General features: G+C 55.1%; 1 protein-coding gene across 3 annotated transcripts in view; it reads right to left on the bottom strand.

Annotated features, from left to right (window-relative positions):
- Window positions 1-18,584, bottom strand: part of LARGE2 (LARGE xylosyl- and glucuronyltransferase 2) — a 52,940-nt gene that overhangs the window by 11,427 nt on the left and 22,929 nt on the right. For 2 of the 3 annotated variants that reach the window (XM_074955345.1, XM_074955344.1), the window contains exons 3-15: window positions 10,752-10,932; window positions 9,125-9,396; window positions 8,282-8,364; window positions 7,589-7,712; window positions 5,476-5,647; window positions 5,148-5,252; window positions 3,995-4,107; window positions 3,432-3,644; window positions 3,043-3,198; window positions 2,645-2,808; window positions 1,235-1,513; window positions 535-681; window positions 14-209 (exon numbers count right to left, since the gene is read on the bottom strand). In XM_074955345.1, the coding sequence (XP_074811446.1) occupies window positions 14-209; window positions 535-681; window positions 1,235-1,513; window positions 2,645-2,808; window positions 3,043-3,198; window positions 3,432-3,644; window positions 3,995-4,107; window positions 5,148-5,252; window positions 5,476-5,647; window positions 7,589-7,712; window positions 8,282-8,364; window positions 9,125-9,396; window positions 10,752-10,851 (2,124 nt within the window). In that variant the 5' untranslated portion in view covers window positions 10,852-10,932. The remainder of the gene's footprint in view (window positions 1-13; window positions 210-534; window positions 682-1,234; window positions 1,514-2,644; window positions 2,809-3,042; window positions 3,199-3,431; window positions 3,645-3,994; window positions 4,108-5,147; window positions 5,253-5,475; window positions 5,648-7,588; window positions 7,713-8,281; window positions 8,365-9,124; window positions 9,397-10,751; window positions 10,933-18,584) is intronic. The other variant, XM_074955346.1, reaches the window with a different exon arrangement.

Genomic DNA, 18,584 nt, shown 5'->3' with positions numbered 1-18,584 from the left:
GCTCCTCACTCACCTGGGCATCAAGCTCCATGATATGGGACACCTTGTTCCAACCAAAGCCCACGAATCTCTGGTCATACTGGGGGCAGTCACGCCTCACTACAACGTAAGGCTCAAAGTCCGGCTGCCACTCCACACGGTACGGCACCGTGGCTGTTCGCCACTTGGCATAGTCAGTTGGGGCATGGCCCTTTGGCCACACATGGTACCTTCAGAGAGAGAAAGAAATAAGGCACCAAATAGATGTGACACACCGAGGCCCCTCAGGTCCCAGAGACAAACTGCAAAGGGAGGCCAGCGGTGCAGTGAACCCTGGGGCTACAGGGAGACGCACACTCCTCTCATTACCTATAGGGCAGCAGCTTCAGAACACAGATCCAGACACAGGCACAGACTGAGGGGGTGGGGGACAACGCGAGAGGTGCTTGGGTCTGGGCTGCACCACAGCGCCTAGGAATGGGGTGGGACCAGAGAGCCTCCTGCTGCCTGTGGTCTGGGCCCTGCGGGGTGGAGGAGAGCAGCTCCAGCACCTACCTGAAGGTGTAGAGGGAGCCCATGTCCAGCATGGAGAGCAGCTCTGCTTTGGACTTGGGGAAGGTAAGACGGTAGTGCAGAGTCTCAAACGCTGGCACGATGAGCGCTGCCTTCCGCTGGGGCAGCTCCAGCTGCCGGATGGAGTTCCTGCAGCAGGGTAGGGGAGAGCGTGAGGCCTCGCTAGGACGTGTGGAGCCAGCAAGAGGTGACTGCAGTGCATACCACTGGTCACCCAGTAGGAGCTAGAAGCCCTACGCACAGCTGTGTTCCTGGGCCCCCTTAGCAGACGCTGCAAGGGCATCGGCAGGCTCTAGAGGATCCTATCTTTGCTAAGTGTGAGGTTGGTGGCAGGAGAGTCTAAAGGCCCTTGGGATCCACCATGCAGGGAAAGGATGCAGCACCCCCACCCACCAGTGGTACAGAAAGGGCATCTCCTTCCCCAACCAAGGGTTCTCTCTCCCATGTGATAGCAGGACCCTCCCAGAGGACTCGAGCCCAGCCTGTGCCTACAGAATGAGAAACTTCCTGACAGCAAGAGCTCCCAAGCTGGGGAAACACCTCCCGAGGGAAGGGCTGGGAGCCCCATTGTTTGGGACACAGTTGAACTAGACTGAACCTTAGGTGACAACCTGGAAGGAACCAGCCCACCAGGGCCCCTGGGGGTGAACGACTAGCTTGGGCTGGATGGAGGGGGCCACACCTGAGGTAATCGTAGAGCCCATACATGGGCAGGAAGTCGATGTCCGTCAGAAAGACATAGGGTGTCTGTGCGTTGGTCAGCGCAACGTTGCGCAGTAGGTTGACAGGGTAGAACTGCCCCTCCTTGTACACAATGTGGTAGGCGACGTTCCTGCGGTTGCTCAACACCTCCGAGCCCTGGGCATAGCGCAGGAACTGCTGGGCCTCTGCGTCCGACATGTACAGCGCCAGGCTGATGGGGCCTGCCCAGTGTTTGCAGATTGCCTCCAGCATCTGTAACCTGTAAGCCGAAAGGAACCGGCATGAGACTGGCCGTGCCAGACCCCGACACATGGGGAGAGCTCCAGATATCTGAGCAGGCAGGAAACAGCAGTGGACACAGCCAAGCAGAAGAGACTGAGCAAGCCTGCCACTCTGCAGTGCTGATGCCACTCAATCTTGCCCTACTGCCACTGCCCCCTGCTTTTTTCCTCCCCTCCACAAGCTACCACAGAATGTAACGTCCAAGGCCCTGCCACATACTCCACAGCAAACAACCTGGATTCTATAGCAAGTTCCTTACATTCTGTGGCCTTTGCTGGAAATGCTGTGGCAGCTCCAGACATGTTCCACAGTGCAGGTTTTTATTTAATTAAGCATGAAAATGACTCATCGCATCAGTGTGGCAGTCCCTTGTGGTGGTGGTTTTAATATTGAATTCAATTTATTTTACTCTGTCCACCTTTTTGGTTTTGACATACCACAGATGTGTGTGTTAGCATGTAACTGCACTATAGAAATTAGGGGAGTTGGAGAGTTAAACAGCTATCTATAGGGCTTTTGGCATGTTGGGAGGGAGTCTGGAATTGTGGGATAAGCACATTCACTGCCTATTTCTGCTACTGTGGTCATCAATTGAATAATTAACACTGTTAACCCTGGTAATTTCATGTTTAGATTTCACAGTTAACACCCCACTAAGATGAAGGAGTAGTTCATACCTCTTGCAGCTGGTGTTTCAGGCTCTCTGCAAACTCAGGCAGATGCTGCTGCATCAGGAACACTAGGTTCATGGCTACAAGGTTTTCTTTGCAGCCGTGAGGGCTAGAAACATTTTTTTTAAAATATAAGGTTCAAGTTCTGGGTCATGATTCTGGGGTGAAGAGTGATTTTGCAATCCCAGAATCAAAATACAAACATTTCATTTGTGGCAAGACTCCCATTTCAGCCCCAGTCTCTACAAGGAGAGTGCCCTGCACCCCCTGACAGACGTAATGTTTCTATTAGTGCAGATCTAACCTTGGGTCAGTTTGACAGCATCTGTCTGCGTACAAAAGTTCCAGGGCTGATGAACTTGCTTACAGAGCCCACAGCTCCTCAGTCCTCAGCAGTGGGAGCCGCCCCTCCTTCCATCCCAGCCCCTTCCAGGTACCTGTCCATGGAGAGCTGGGCCACCAGGGTGACATCAGCAGGGTCAGGTGAGGCCAGGACCTCATACTGCAGGAAGAACAGGTGGATGCGGTGCAGCATAAGGTGCTGCCGGCGGAAATCATAGCAGGGGTCATCCTCATCGAGGTCCTCCAGGGCTTGCTGCAGCTAGAACATAAGAATGAAGTGGGGCAGGAGCCAGACTGGTGCTAGAAAACACCCAGGGGCAGGGGTGAGGCAGGAGCTGGCAGGTGCTGCAGCTAGAACACATGGGATGCTTTCACCTAGACTGGACAGAGCCCTCACAGAGTCCCAGGAGATGGCATGGATGGAATGTCCCATTCCCACATGTTAAGGACAGGTGAGGATCAGGGGTGGGGCTAGCCACCAGCAAGGGCTCACTTGGTTTCTGGGTGGGCTTAGCAGGCTGGCACAACCAAAGAGCTCCCTGCGCAGCAGGTTCCCATCGTACTCTAGGAAGGTCAGGTAGAGGTTCCGGAAGAACTCCACATGCTTGTTCTTCACCCGCAGCTTCTTGGGCGAGTTCCAGTGGATCACCTGAAAAAGATGGGCTGGAGCATCAGGGACACAGTATTCCCCCACCCCTTAGGTTCTACCACCACCCATCCACCAGGCCTGGGGTGCAACCTACACCACAGGACCCAACACCCCATCCTCCAGGCCAGGAGGGTTCAGTGCCTGCAGCTGTGGAGATGTGAGGCTCCTGGGCCCAGTGCAGCTCCTCCTGGGAATGGGGGGGAAAGGCCCCAGCCAGGGGCCGGGAGACCCACCTTAAGATCAGAGACATCTGAGTAACACTGCTCTGAGAGGGTATGGTCAGACAGCTGCACATTCCAGAAGCAGGGGAGCTTGTACACCAGCACTGGGCTCTGCTTAATCACTGCATTAAAGATGTCCTGGAAGAGAATCACCGGTGAGCACATGGAGAACTGGACACCTCTGGAGGACCTTCCTTCCCGCCCCCAAGAGTTGGAGGGGAAACCCTGAGGGGACAAGAGAGGTCAGACTAGGGATCTCTGTATCATCCATATCATACAACCACCCTACAGGTGGGCACGGTAACCAGACCCTGCTCAGGTGGTGTCCAGGACTGAAATGCAAGGAATGCTACAGGTCAGGACCAAGACTGAGCTGATGGAGTGGAAGGTTACAGATCTCAAGCATGGGTCCCAGGGTACCCACTCACAGCCAGTGTTGTCTGTAGTGTTAGCAGCATCCCATGGCCCCAGCATTTACTCCCCCACCTGCAGCTTCCTACATCTATAGTTTGCCCAAGAGTAGGAACCGGGGTCAAAGAAGAGCCTGCAGGCTGGGGCTCAGCTTGGCTCCATACCTGATCTGCCAGCGAGGTGGACAGCATGCTCATGAGCTCCTGCTCCGCCCTCAGCCGCCACATCTGCTCCCAGCCAATCCGGCGCAGGCGCTCCAGCAGCAGCAGGATCACCCCTGGGAAGCGGGGAAAGAGAGGTCATAGGTGTCCCCACATCACACAGGTACCAGCCAGCCCAGCACTGTGTTTGATGCAGTCGATCCAACCTTATGCCACCCCTGAGCTCAGCTCCAGCCAGTCCCTTCTGGAGCATACTAGGTCAATGGTCTGGGATGCCATCCCCATAGCAAGTTCTCTAACAGCAAGGCCCTTTGCTGGGTGTCCCAGCCAGGGACTGGATTCTAGGCTTGCTGGCTAGCCTGGACATGGCATCCCTGTGTCCCACACCCCTCTCAACAACAGTGTCTACTGCTGGAGGAGGCCTGGGAACTCACCTCTGAGAGGATTCCCAGAGTACAGGGAGTGTGGGGGGGGCTCACCCCACAAGCTTTCTGATTGACAGAGCTGCCCAGGCCACTCACACTCACTAAAGGAAGGGCCTAGGGGAGCAGTCACCTCCGGGGGGTGCCACTGAGTGACCCTAAGAAACCACCCTTGGGGAAGCAGCAGAGTGCAGTACCTCACTGGCAGCCAAGGAGCAAGGCTGGCGCATATGGCTCTAGTTCAGACTCGAGAGATACATTGAGTGAGTTTAGAGGGTCTCAGTGCAGCTCCCTGGGACCACTTATTCCTATTATAAAATCAAAGAGTGGCAGACTGTAAGAGAGCCTCTGTGCTGGAACAGCAGGAAATGGTGGCCAGTCATGACTGAGAGGCATAGGCAGAGCCACTGGGGAGACCTGCCATCAGCCTCTTGTGGCCAAGGCCACGCACAGTTCAATTCCCAGTGGATTTGCTGGCAGGGCCTGAGCTGACAGTTTGCTCCCCAAGTCACAGAGGACAGCAGCAGCTTTTCTCTGGGACAGGATGGGAGTCACAGCAACAGCTCCTCACTACCAGCAACACTAACAGGAATGAGCAGAAGGAGGCGCTTCCTCATCCCAGCCCTGTCCCCCCAGATATTCTGGCGGCCTTGCCCTGCACCAACCTCACCACTGGCAGAGACAGGATAAACCCCTGCCCAACAGGAGCTGACCTGTGCATGCTCTGGGCTCACCTGTGTTGAAGCCACGTCCAAGCGCTGGCCATGGCTTGTGGTTCTTCCAGAGGTTTCCCAGGTACCAGTCACTCTGGTTCTCCACCAGCCCAATCACCTGCTTGTCTGGAAAGCGAGACAGATCCACCTCACCAGAGGAGTATGTGCCCACCACAAATTCATGCCCCCTCCTCCCCCGCTGCCCACAAGTGGCTGATAAGGACAGACAGGGAGAGCCAAGCAGAACAGACTCCTAAACTCCACCCAGTGCCAAGGGGTCGCAGGTTTTCAGAGGAGCCAGGGCAGTGGGCTGGTCCCAAGGCTCCTCCTCTCCACAACTCCCCCTCACCGGAGAACTTCCCGAAGACAGCCCACAGCTCAGCGATGTCGGTGGCAAAGGTGATGTCTGTGTCCAGGACAATGACCTTGGAGAGGTTGGAGGGCAGCGCCTTAGTGAGCGTCAGCTTCATCAGCCCGTAAATCCCAGAGTAATGCTTGTTGGGAATCCACGACACCTCTGCCTGCAACAGGGAGGGAAGAAGCCCTCAGGGCCAGGATATAGCCATTCTCAAATCTCCCCGGGACTAGACACACGGCACCCAGTCTGTACCACAAATCCAACACTTCCCCCGGAAACAGAGGTGTAAAATGGCATGGCTCTTCCCCAAATCCAACCCCCACTGCCCCAGAGGCTAACGAAGCAGCATAACTGTGCTACAGAGCTTCAAAGCCCTCAGGGGGCTAATGAGGAGGCATGAGTGAGTCCTAGCAAGGCAAGGAGACTGCATTCCACGTGTGGGTGGGAGGCACACTCCCTGGATCTCAGGGGATAGAACATAGGGGGATTTTACTGATGCACTGTACAATATTCCAGCTGTTCAGGCCTTCGCACAGAGCCTGTTCCACAGATTACATCCACTATGGCAGCTGCCACCAGGGGGCGCACAGATTCCAAGCTTAGTGCTAAAGTATTTTCCATTTGAAGTGTTTAAGGCAGATGGGAATCAGAGACTTCCACGGATCTTATCCTCACCCCTACCACCCACTCACTCAATGTCTCCACAGGCAGCAAAGATGGAAAAGGCCCAGGAGAGCAGCCAGTCACTCTCCCAGGGCTGACCCCTACAGAGGACTGACCCCTACAGCTCATTCTCCAGTCTGTTCCAGTTAGTGATCAACATCTGAGCAATGGGCTCCTCCCCCCAGCAAGTGTCTCCATCCTGATACTCAGCCAAGATTTCTTCTGCCCCGCCCCACACTGCACCTTATGTATCAGCCTGAAAAATCTCCCCCTCCCCGACTTGGGGTTTACACATCCAGATATCCCCAGCCACCACATTCTCCCGCCCCTCCTTACAGTCACTAGCCAAATTGGACGGATGCCATTCTTTAATGGCTCCCCACAACCCCGTTCATTCTTGTTGCCCTTCCCTGTACTCCCTCCAGTCTGTGTGTCTGCTCTGGGCCCCTCAGGACCAATGTCACCTGCTGAGTGTCTCCTCCCTGCTCCATGAGGAGAGACCCCAGGGACTGAGGTACCCAGAGCCTTACAAAGAGCAGCTATCCCCTCCCAGCTTTGGGACACAAGCCCTCAAGTACACAGCCCCCAGATACAGTGGCCTTTGTGCAGCTCTGTCCCATCAGAGCCCCACTCTCCCCAGGCTCTCCCAGCCCCTCTCATCGAGGATCTGGGTTTCCCCTGATGTATTAGCAGTGTTTCCTGAGGCTGAGTCTCACTTGACTCCTGCCCATGTGCCTGTTCTCCTTTGGGCCCTTTGGGATATTTCTCTGTGCTGTCCACAGTTCCTCCCTGTTCCCCATCATCTGGGCATGACTTGTACAGCTGCTCTCAGATTTTGTGACCAGACTGAACTCTGATGCCTAGGCTTCCCACTGCCCTATAGCATGCCCCGTTGCTTCTGTGGATGGTTTTGACTCTGGCTGTTTCATATCCAAGCCAATGAGTCCCATCTTGCTTTGGTGGGGCCCTCTCTAGGTGAGAGTGCATGGCCCAGTTACATCTGGCTCTCTGAGGAGGCTGCCAACCAGGGGACTAGTTAGTGTCACCTGGGCTAGTGGTTGTGTCATTTTGACATGCGCTTGCTAGGAATGGGTCTGAGACTCGCCAGCTCCTTCATACAGGAGCCACCTGGGAACTCGCAGAAGGGAGCAGCTTTCAGCTACTACAGACCAGAGCCAAAGTGGAGGAGAAAGGCCCCTTCACAACTCCCAAGCCAACCAAGTGCCCCCTTATCAGTCAAATGGTAACAGACACCAGGAGGAGAGCAGATGAGAGAGGGGCCAGCAGCAAGAGAGTTAATAGTCTGGCGAACTCTCCTCACCACCACCCCTGCCTCCCTGAGTGGCTGATCACTTCACTGGAAAACCGAGACTGGAAAGAGAAGCCGAGAAAGTGGGGGGAAGAGGGACGGTGAGGGGAGAAGGGGATCTGGGGCTCCTGCCTTCAAATCGTCTGCGTTGTAGAAGCTAACGTAGACGGAGGGCACTATCCAGGACTGGAAGAGAGTCTGCAGGATCTGTTGAGCCACCGAGTCCGTGATGAGGTGGAAATGGAGAGGGTTCTTCCTGCCAGGAGGAAACACAAGCAGCTGTCAGAGATCCTTCCTGAGCCACTGAGCCCAGGACAGCTTCCTCCACCACCAAAGCGGGTGGCATCTGGGAGAAGTTGCCCCATCCTGAGCCAGGGTCCACCTGGGACAGACCCATCCACACCCCCCAGCAGATGACAGGTGGGACCCAGAGAGCCTTCACCACCCCGCACCTCACTCAATCCCTACCCAGACAGCACAGCCCCTTCGCATGGGACCCTCAAACACTGGTCACAGTAACACAGGATCCTGGGAGTTGTGACTGGTTAAGAGGGACAGGAAGAGGGACAGGTTAAGTTCTCCACCACCACAGCCTGGGCTTCCCAGCTGCGCACCTCCCCTTCCCACACTGCCCTATGTCTGGGGAGCCAAGCTGCAGGACTGGTTCATATCTGATCCCCATTTTACCTGAACCCCCAAAGCAAATGGGTCTGAAATGGAGATGGAAGCCCACCAGCCCCTGAAGACAGGGTAAGTGCTGTGTAAGAACCTCTATAAATTAGCATAGCATAGCAGAGGCTCCCCCCACACTGCTGTCTGGGTTACCTGTGGAAGAGGATGGATTTCACCAGGGTGACCACGTCTCGGCTCGCATTGTGACCAGCACACACAATCGCTACGTGCAGGAGCTGCCCAGAGACAGAAGGCACCATGAGCCCTGCCCAAAGCAGCACCCCTGGGGCAAGGGTTGTCCAGCATGCAGCAGCCTCTGGGTCAGTAACACTTCGTAGTATCATTCCCCACCCCAAGATCTTGGCACTGATTAGAGTCCTCTCCTCCCAAGGCAGATGGCGATAGCTGCTGCATAACGTTCTGGTCAGGCAGTTCTCCTATCTGCCCATCTCACCTCACACAGCATATCTCATACAGAAACAGCCTCAGCAACCCAGTCCCCTAGGGACACAGGTCAGGGTCATTACCCACAGGTGATAGGTGGGTAAACTGAGGCAGAGAGCGAGGAAGGACTTGCCCCAGATCACACAACAGGTCAGTGGCAGAGCTGGGAAGAGAACCCAGGAGTCCTGGTGCTGCCTCACCACCTGTATGCTCACACACTTTGAGGCACTGAGGAGGGGCACTAACATCTCCCAGTGGGAGGTAAGAAGGGGTCATTCTTTTGGCTGTCAGCATCACACTCTTAACTGCAAATAAAATGCCCACGTATCTGAGGCATGAACAAAGCAGACACAAGGGGGAGGCCCTGGCACGGCCAGTGCAATCGGGCAGCTATACAGAGGCGGTTGAATCTAGGGACTCGCTGCTAGGCCAGGCCATCACCCTAGGCCATGGGGACCCTCAGCACCCAGTGTCATTGGCCATATGTGCAGGCCCCTCAGGGTGCCTGCCCTCCCCAAGGACAGCGCCATGAAGCCAGCTACAGTCGCTCACCTCACACTTCTGCACCATCTGCTGCTTGGGGCAGCCTGTGCGGTTGCTCCTGTCATCCCCTGGGGCATCCCCATCCTCAAAGGAGGCTGCCCACTGCTGGCTGCCATCACTCCCCTCCACAGCCCCAGCTTGCGCCCGAGACTGGCTGAGCTGCAGGCGCAGTTGCAGGTTTTCCTCTTCCACCTTGCGCACCTGAGATGCCAAGGCCTCTCGCTCCAGGTCCTGGCTCGGCCGGTCCCCAAGGCAAGGAGACAATAGGAGGGAACGGCCATCTGTGGAGAGAGAGCCCCCCAAATCACTGTGAGTTCACACCCCGGGACATGGTAGGAGTCACGGGTGGGACAGCACACCATGCACTGCCCCCTGACCATGGAAAAGGGGAGGGAGAAGAGATAACAGTTGGCCATGCATGGGGAGAGAGCACCCCAAAGTCACAGTGAGTGTAGGGCATGGGGAGGGAGGGGGATAACATGGGAGTGGCACTGGTGGCTGGGGACAACCATTTGTGAAGAAAGAATGCCCCAAATCCCCACAGAGGCATGTGCATAGCTGCCTTCCTCTAGGCTCCAGACACCTGTCTCCCACCTAAGCCCTTACTATTCACAAACCAGGCACTGGGCCACCTGCATCACATGCACAGCCCAATCCAGTGGAGGCTCAGAGGTTGCCTAACTCCAGTCAACAGCTTGCGTGGGGTGGGCAATATTCTGATGTGCGTCTCCCTCAATCTCTGCTATTGAAGTTATTCCACTTCAATTAAACATTAATTGGGACAGAGAGAGTGAGAATCACTTATATCTCACTGGTTAGAGCATTCAGCCGAGAAGTGGCAGATCCCTGTCCAAATCCCTTCTCCTCTTCAGGCAGAGCGGGGTTTTGAACCAGGGGTCTCCCACATTCCAGATGAGCACTCAACCAGGTTATGAGGGAGCGCCTCCTCCACTCCCTCCCCCTCGCTGTTTTAAGTGGAATTAGGTAGCCTCTGAGCAGGCCTATCGGATCTGGCCCCACACACCAGTGAGGCACAGGAGCACCTATCTTCCCCCGGTTTGGATCGCTAGCTGAGACAGGACCTCCCCGCAGCCCACAGAGATAAGTGCCTGGGCTGGGAGGTTGGAGCTTAGTGCACCTCTCTCATCAGCATCTCCCACTGATTAGCTGAGGTGGCTCCCAGCCTAGCATACTGGCTTTTGTGGATCCCATTGCGAGGCACCCAGCTCTCCCCAGTCCTTGCATAGGGAGCCTAGGCGCCTAGCCCAGGCTTTGTAGATCACAGTGTTGTTCCTGTGATTTTCTACAAATCTAGAAGTTAAGCACCTGTGATGCTCAGCCTTGCAACCTTTTTGGATCCCAGCCCCCATGTTCATCTCTAAGCCCCTCTCCTAGCTACATCTCCACCCATAATGCTTTATATACAGTAATGTACTTGTCCACAAGCCCCCCCAGAGACAGGGCAGGGGCATCACCCCATGTTACAGCAGATGAGGAAATTGAGGCAGAGGGACTGGGCCCACAACGAGTTAGTGGCAGAACCAGAAGAAGCCAAGAACCCTGGCTGGCAGCTGTCTGCTGTCGCTCATTCCCCTGTCCTGGGCAGTACCTCAACCCAGAGCCAGGCCACACTCACATTCTGAACTGCCCACAAAGACACAGAGCCACGAGAGAAGGATCACCAGTGTTACAGTGGCGAGCAGCAGCTTCAGCTTTCCACGCCAGGAGCGCAGCATGGTGGGCAGGCAGGGCGAGGTCTGGAAGCAGTGAGGATCACGTGGGCAGGTTCAGCCTAGCTGGCCCCAGCATCCTAGAGCCTGCAACGGAGGAGAAGCACGTGGAAGTGACACAGCCAAGGCACAAGCCTGCAGGGCTCTGCCCAACTCAGTCCAACATCTGAGCACAGAGGATGGCACTAGCTCAGAGTCTCTGGATGAAGCAGTTGTGTAACCACGATGGCAGCTCAGCTCCAGCAGAGCTCTCCCAGGCATGCTGAGAGGGCACCCTTCGCCCCACTCAGGGATAACTGTGAAGCTGACTTGGGGAGTCTGGAGACGCTGCCTCCTGTACCCACTGATGAAGGCTCCAGCATTGCTGGCTTTACCCCTTGTTACTGTTCAATGCAGCACCCTGCCTGGTCCCTGATTATTATTAGACTGTGGCTGTCCCTGCAGGAGCTGAGTGAGTACCAATTACTAAGCAGAGACCCAAAGATGCTACCCCAAAGCTGTCAACAATCTGACCTAGCTAAGGAGAAGCCAGCCTGCAGACCACATCCAGCTCCAGCTCCCAGCACCCCATGAATGCACCTCAACAAATTTTCAACCTCTCAGCGCCCAAGCAGTTCATCAGTATCATCAGCCCCATGGCACACAGCGGGGAAGGCACTCACAGGGGAAGGCACAGGCAGTGAGTTGCTGGCCAAGTTGAGATCTGACTCCTGACCCGGTGCCCTCTTCTAATCACTAGGCTATGCTCCCTCCTCTTCCTCAGGCTGCTCAGCACGCTGATGGCAGTTCAAAGCAGAGGACCCTCCCCTGGAAATACTCTGCCACACGCTCCCACGAGTTTGACCTGGGGGCCACCAGCTAGGATGAACCGCTCCAACAGGGCACAGGGAGAGGGATCTCAGACCCCCAGGCCAACTTAGAGATTGACAGGTAACATTCCACAGCTTGAAATCCCTCCAGACACAGAATGGCCCAGTGTCCATGCTGTGCTGGAGAGGCCTCCAGGGACCCTCCAGGAAACAAGGGGGAGCCCCGAAACTCTGGAGAGAAGCTGTCAGTGGGCATGTGCAGAGCAGGCTAGTCCCAACACCTGGCATCAGAATTCCAGGGACCCAAGCTGGGAGTCTGCCAGGGAAGAGGGGGTGCACTGCCCTACAGAACCCCACTCCGGTGGGCACTTGGAATGCCACAAATTGGGCTACTACATGGGGACACCAGTGAGAATCCACTCACCCTAACAACCTTGCAAAGCCAGTGAGGAGGTGGCCTGAGAAAGGTGTGCAGGAAGAGGTGGGATGATGTCTTACACCCCTTGTGTCACTCCTCTTGGCCACAGCTGTCACTGGAAAGTGGCTAGATCTGACCAGAGAGAAACTGCCTCCCAGCTTTGCAGTCACACAGACTGGTCCCTACAGAAAGCGGTAAACCAATGCCCTACTGCTGGGGCACTTCCAGCAACTGCACCTCAGTAATCTCAGCAGGCAGCACAGAGACCTAAACCTGTGGCTCCCACAGGATCCCAGGCCCAAGGCTTGGCCTCCAGCCAGCTGTTGAGCACAAGATGGTGTTTAGTAAGTTGCTCTCATAGAGCTCTGAGCCACTGCCAGGTCACCTGATGTTTAATTAAACCTGCCCTTGAGTTAAAGAACAAATTTCCCCTCCCCCACTCCGTCTGGAGGGGCCAGAACTGTTCCCGAGATACCGGACTCAAGGACAAGGCACCCGAGGCCACACTGCCCTGGGATCCTTACCCAACCAGAGAGAAGCAAAACTCAGCACTCTGGCTCCCTTCCCAACCTCCTCCTCCACCTAGCTGACCTGCTCCTGAGGAACAAAACCATGACAATCCCTGGGTTGGCTCCCAGCTGGCCACATAGGGACTGGACTCACAGCCAGACGCCTCCCGCCTCCCTCCTCCCCTTGCTGGCTGTGGATGATTACCTGCTCTAACAAAGTTTGGCATTATGTGGAGTAAAGATCCTGACTGCTTGACTGGGAGTCACAGGCCAATTGCTCCTACCTTAAAGGGACATGCAGCCCCTTTACGTTCCTGAGCCAGAGAAGGCTTGTCCAAGCCCAGGGAGCTGTGTTCCAGGCCCAAGCAGTGGATCCAGCTTCAGTTCCCTGAGTGTCCTGTCCCCAGGTCTAGAAATCCTGTGGGGAGCAGCCTGTTCAGCCCTTGTGGGGAAGAGAGCAGAGCCCTTAACAGCTCACTGCACCACCCAGACAGCTTCTCACTGCGCTGCCATGATCCAAAGGGAGCCCCTGGCCTCGTGCACAGAGAAGCTCGGGGCTGCACTGTGGGGAGAGGAGGTAGGTGATGCAGAGAAATGTTCTCTGGGGACTAGAGTGAAATGAATTGGGGGAGGGGGGCATCACATTCATCACATCAGCCCTCTGCAGAGGTGACCACAGCACACTTTAACCCCCAGCACCCCAGAGTCCTCCCCCTGGTCAGTGAGCTGCATTTACCTTAGTGCCTGTGCCAGGGCAGAGGCACAGATAAACAGGCACTCGCTAGGTCAAAATGTGACAGTGACCCACCTTACAACAGCTTCAAGCCGGGGGAAACCAGAGGTTTGGGGAAAGCTCCACCCACTTGAGAGAGCAAAATGGGGCACCACGCTCAGTATACTGTGCAAATCACAATACATCTGGCGAATCCCTTTTTCAGTGCTTTGCTCAACAGTGGAACAGCTGACAATGGTGAGTTAAATGGTCATTGTTGGGTTTCAGAGTTAACAGTCCCTTGAGTTCATGCCTCTCAGAGCTATTGTTTCGGGCTGTCTGAAGTCTTAAGCAAATGTCACAGCATCAGTTATACTCAAGTCATGTTTTTAATGTTACCTTTGCAACTGGAAGCGCTACAGACAGTTGCTGCACGCCAGCCCTGCCCAAGCCCTCAGGGGAGTCACGATTGGGATAGTCAGAAATAAAAGATTGGCCATGTATTGCATCAAACTACCCTGCCTCCCCAGTAGCACTGGCATCACTACAGAGGTATTACTCAGGAAGCAAATCAGTCATGAGAAACATGGGAATGAGAGAGTTAGTCAAGAGAAGAAAAAAAAATGGAGAAAAGCCAAGAGACATCCCCACTTCAGGAGAGAGGACGGACACATCAAAAGGAGCCAAACAATGAAAATTCAGCTGCTAGCAGGGAGACCATAAAAGAGGGAATTTCCTCCCCCCAACACACACTCCCTGCCTCCACCAGTGATCTTCTGGCAGCACATGCCCCCCTCCCCCTCCCGCCTCTGACCCATGACTGGCAGGTATTAGAAGGAGGCAGAGATTCTCATGTGACTCTCCCACCTCTCCCCCCATTTTAGCTCCCGACTGTTCGCTCAGCTAATCTCCAAGCCTTGCTGCCTCCAATGATGCATGCTTCATTCTTCAGACTTGTGGGACAGTTACCTACTAGATGGGGCCTCTGCTTAGGCTCAAGGGCCACAGGTCAAACGTCATGACAAACACCACAGCTACCTGTGGCTGGTTCCTCTTCTTTCCCTCATTTCCCTGCTTGATCCCTAGAGCACTGAAACGTCAACGCTCATTACTCCTCCCAACATTTTCCCTACAGAACCCCAGGGACCAAGTTCTCCTCTGCCTTGCACTTTGTGTGGTCATTGACACCTGTGCGATGGCTGCCTAAGATCCCAGCCTCCTCCAGCATAAAAGCTTCCAGCTCTGGACACTCCCCAGAGAGGCATGGAGCTGCTGCCGAGGATGCTCCTCTCATCCAAGAAGAGGAAAGGAGAGCAGCAAAGAGACAGTTGTTCACTCCATGAAGGAGAACAGGTTCAGCCCCCCAGTTCCTCACAGCAACAAGGGGCAGAGACCTTTTGCTTTTAGAATAGACATTTCAATTCCAGAGCAAAGATGAAATATGCAAGAAAGGCTCAGATCCCACAGGCCTGGCCAGGCCCCCCTGCCATACTCCCCTCCAGGTCCTGTCTACACAAGCCCAAGCTGACCCCTCTCCCCCAATTAGGCTGGCCCAACCAGACCCTCTCACAGGCCCAGCCCACTTTTCATCTCTGTCTTTGCTGGCAAATAACTGAGAACTGATCCCTGCCCTCTCTACACAACATCTGGAGACCATTCAAACAGTAGCCTCCCTCCTGCCAGTCGACTAAATGGGCCTGGATTGGGAACTTCCTTCCTATGCAAAGACCCAAGCCTATTGATGTGCAGATGCTTCAGATGAGCCTTTAGTTCCTGTGGGGCAGTGGGCTGTTTTCCTTCCTTCCACTGGACAGTGATGGGCACCCAGCGACACAGCCCAAACAATTAAACCCAACAGATAGCAGGTGATCAGTGTGAAGGCTGAAGGCCTTTCCTGCAGGTCGCCCATTCCTCCAGGCATTGGGGAGGCAATCACATATCCACTAGGCACAAGCATATGCAATGAGGAGCTTTCCACAGAACCACTTGGAGCACGGCGACTTGGCTACAGCAAGTCTGCCTCTGCCTCAAGGGTAGCCAACATCTTGGTGGCTTCTCCGGCCAATTCCCAGCCAATGGGAGCTGCAGGAAGCAGCGGCCAGCATGTCCCTGCGGCCTGTGCTGCTTCCTGCAGCTCCCATTGGATTGGAACGGCAAACTGCAACCAGCCGTGCCTGTGGATGGTCAATGTAAATACTGTCTTGCGTCCCGCCAGCGGATTACCCTGACAGGCCGTGTGCAGCCCGCAGGCTGTCCACCACTGCTCTAGGTTCTCTTCCAAGGACATCAGACTCTGCCTTGCCAACGACTGTGCAAGCAGACCAAGGGCTGAATCTACTGGGCATATAATAGAGCAGATTGCAGATGTCCTCATGTGTAGCCCACAGAGACTAGGCTCCCCAGAGTGCCCTGCAGCCAACCACTCAGAGCAAGAGGGTGCATGACATGCTCAGACCTGTAGTTTCTAGGAGGCTGTACCCTCAAAACACAGAGAGGGACACCAGCTGCACTGCAGATCTCTGAGGGCCTCGTCTGGCCTTATTGTGTCTTTTGCTCTCTACGTAACACAATATGAAAGAACTACACAGGCACAATAGAGATCGAATAACCATATTCTGGGGTGTATTAACAGGAGTGTCACCATGTAACACACAGGAGGTAACTGTCCTGCTCTACTTGGTGCTGGTGAGGCCGCAGCTGGAGTGCTGTGTACAGCTCTGGGTGCCACATTTTTCCTGTGGACAAATCAGAGGCAGCCCATTGTAGAATAACAAAAATGATGAAAAGTTTAGAAAACCTGACTATGAGGAAAGGTTAAATAAAGTGGGTATGTGGGGGAGGTGAAACTGATAGTCTTCAAATATGTTAAGAAGTGTTGCTAAGAGAGCTGAAGTAAATTGTTCCTCATGTCCACTGAGGGTAGGGCAAGAAGTAACGGGCTTAATCTGCAGCAAGAGAAATTTAGGTTAGATAATTAGGGGGGAAATTTAACCATGGGGTAGCTAAGGTCTGGACTAGACTTCCAAGGGAGGTTGTGGAATCCTCATCATTGGAAGTTTTTAAGAACAGGTTGGACAAACACTGGTCAGGGATAGTCTATATCTATTTGGCAGGGGGCTGGACTAGAATCACTAGATGACCTCTTGAGCTCCATTCCAGCCCTACATTCCTAGGATTCTGTGTTTACACACACACACACACACACCCCAAGGATGTGAAACACAGGAGACAGTGAGGACCACTAGAGGGCTCACAAACTATTTAAAGATATACAACCTAATTCCTACATACTACAGGTCTGTGGGCTGCCCTTTGGTCACCTTTACTGTGTTCTGTTCCAATGCCATGATTCTCCCTTCCTTCTCTTTTGTCTGGCCTGGGACCAGGGGGATGCTTCACCCAAGCTCCATTGTGTTAGGCACCAGATGGCAGATCAGTGCTCACCAAGTTTAATGGTCAGTGACAGCAAGCAGGCAGATGCAGACTATGTGGCTGTGTCCTTAATGGTCTGATAAATGGGGCTGTTCAAAGAAACAAATGTAGTCCCAGTTGGGATTAACAGTTTGGCAAGTGTACCAGAAAGGCACAGCGGAGACTGGTGGCAGAGGAGAAAGAGCTATGAGACACCCAGGGGATGAGGCCAAGTGGGAGGCTGGCCAGACTAAGGAGAGAAGCTTTACCTACTCCCATTCCCACTCAGTGATCTCCAGCTGGCTGTCTTTATCGTGAAGGTGAAATGGAAGGTGGGGTGGGGAGGGGAGTCTGCTAGAGAGAGACCCTGGGGACAGACAGCACAGGGTCCAACCACGGAGCATGGCAAAGAAGAGTCCTGCAACTTCTCTTCCAAGTTACCCTTCTAGCCAGAAATGTTCCCGGCTCACACAGCTCCCTCCACAGGCAACCACTATCACTCCATCGCCTCCACTAATTCCCTCCCCCGACGCCACGCCATGCCATGCCCCATTCTCCGCTCGCTCTCACACTCTCCCCCCCCCCAACCCCCATCGTCACATCACCATCGCCTCCTCCCACAGAGCCCCCACACACACACCCCTGCTGCGGCTCCCCACTGGCACAGATCTCCTTACCTGGCTTTCCCCTCTCGTCATCCCAGAGCGGCTCCCAGCCTAGCGTGCAGTCTGGGGCGGCTGCGACTCCTTTCTGGGGCTTCCTTTCCCACTCCTCCCTTTCAGACCAGCCACTCCCCCCCCCCCCCCCCCCGGTTCCTGCAGCCCAGGCTCTCCCGCCCTAATGGGGGCGGGAAGAGAACAAACCAAGCAAGAGATTAAGTTCACTTTCTGCTTCACGAGCCCTGCTGCGCAGCCGGACTTGCCCAAAGGTAGTTCTCTGCCTTCCAAGCCCCACCCACCGCCTTGACTCAAACGTCTCCTCCCTCTCCGCAGGGGGAGCGGGCAGGGAAAAATCACCCCCCCAAACACCTGGCTGGAGCAAATGTTTGCAGAGGAGAAGGCTGGGACAGCCCCGAAGATCCAATGAGCGGGGAGCGCAGCCCACCGGGGCCGGGCCAGGTTATCTGAGACGGCACCGCCTGCGCCGGAGTCCCGCTGGCGCGCTGATCGGCGCCCGGGCCAGGCTGCACCAGGCTCGGAAAGGCAGCGCGGGCTAGTGGCTAGAGCAGGGGACTGGGGGCATCAGGCTGCCTAAGCTCTGTTCCCAGCTCTGTCGCTGTTACCTCCATTTCCCCTTCCGCACTATAGGGCTCATGTTACCCACTTCTCATGGGAAGGGGGAGGTTCATTAAATGAGCATTTACAAAGGGCTTCGAGACCCGCAGCTGGAAGGGGCACAGGGGAACCAGGCAGAGGAGCACCTGCAGTGCCTCGGGGGGGGGGGGGGGCTGAGCTCGGGTGTGGAGCATGGGGAGACAGGGAAGACGGGGGAAGAGGGTGCAGGGCAGAGTCTTAAGCTCCTGTAGAGCCTCCAGTTCTATATTCTAAATTGAATGCGCAAAAAGCAGCACGCCCCAAACACCCCTAGGAAGGCAGAATAGCTCCCGGAGAGCCCAGGAATACAGTGGGGAAACCTGCCACACAAAACTGCATGGGGAACATGAAGTGATCAGGGTTTTCCTGGTGCAGCAGAGGAAAGAGGGGCCCATCTGAATAGCCCAGGCTTGGAACAGAATGCTAGCTATGCGGAGGCTGCCTGTACCTGCAACTTCTCTCCCGCTCCGCCTCAAGGGTTACAGAAAGAAAGGCAGGCTTGCATCTCTCTCCAGGATGCACGAACACTACCTGCCCCTCTCCCCACTTTGCATTTCAGAAGAGCAG

This window comes from Natator depressus, chromosome 6 (assembly GCF_965152275.1).
Source record: "Natator depressus isolate rNatDep1 chromosome 6, rNatDep2.hap1, whole genome shotgun sequence".
Classification (NCBI taxonomy): Eukaryota; Metazoa; Chordata; order Testudines; family Cheloniidae; genus Natator; species Natator depressus.
Note: the sequence above shows the minus strand (reverse complement) of the source record. Positions and strands in the feature narration are given on the sequence as shown.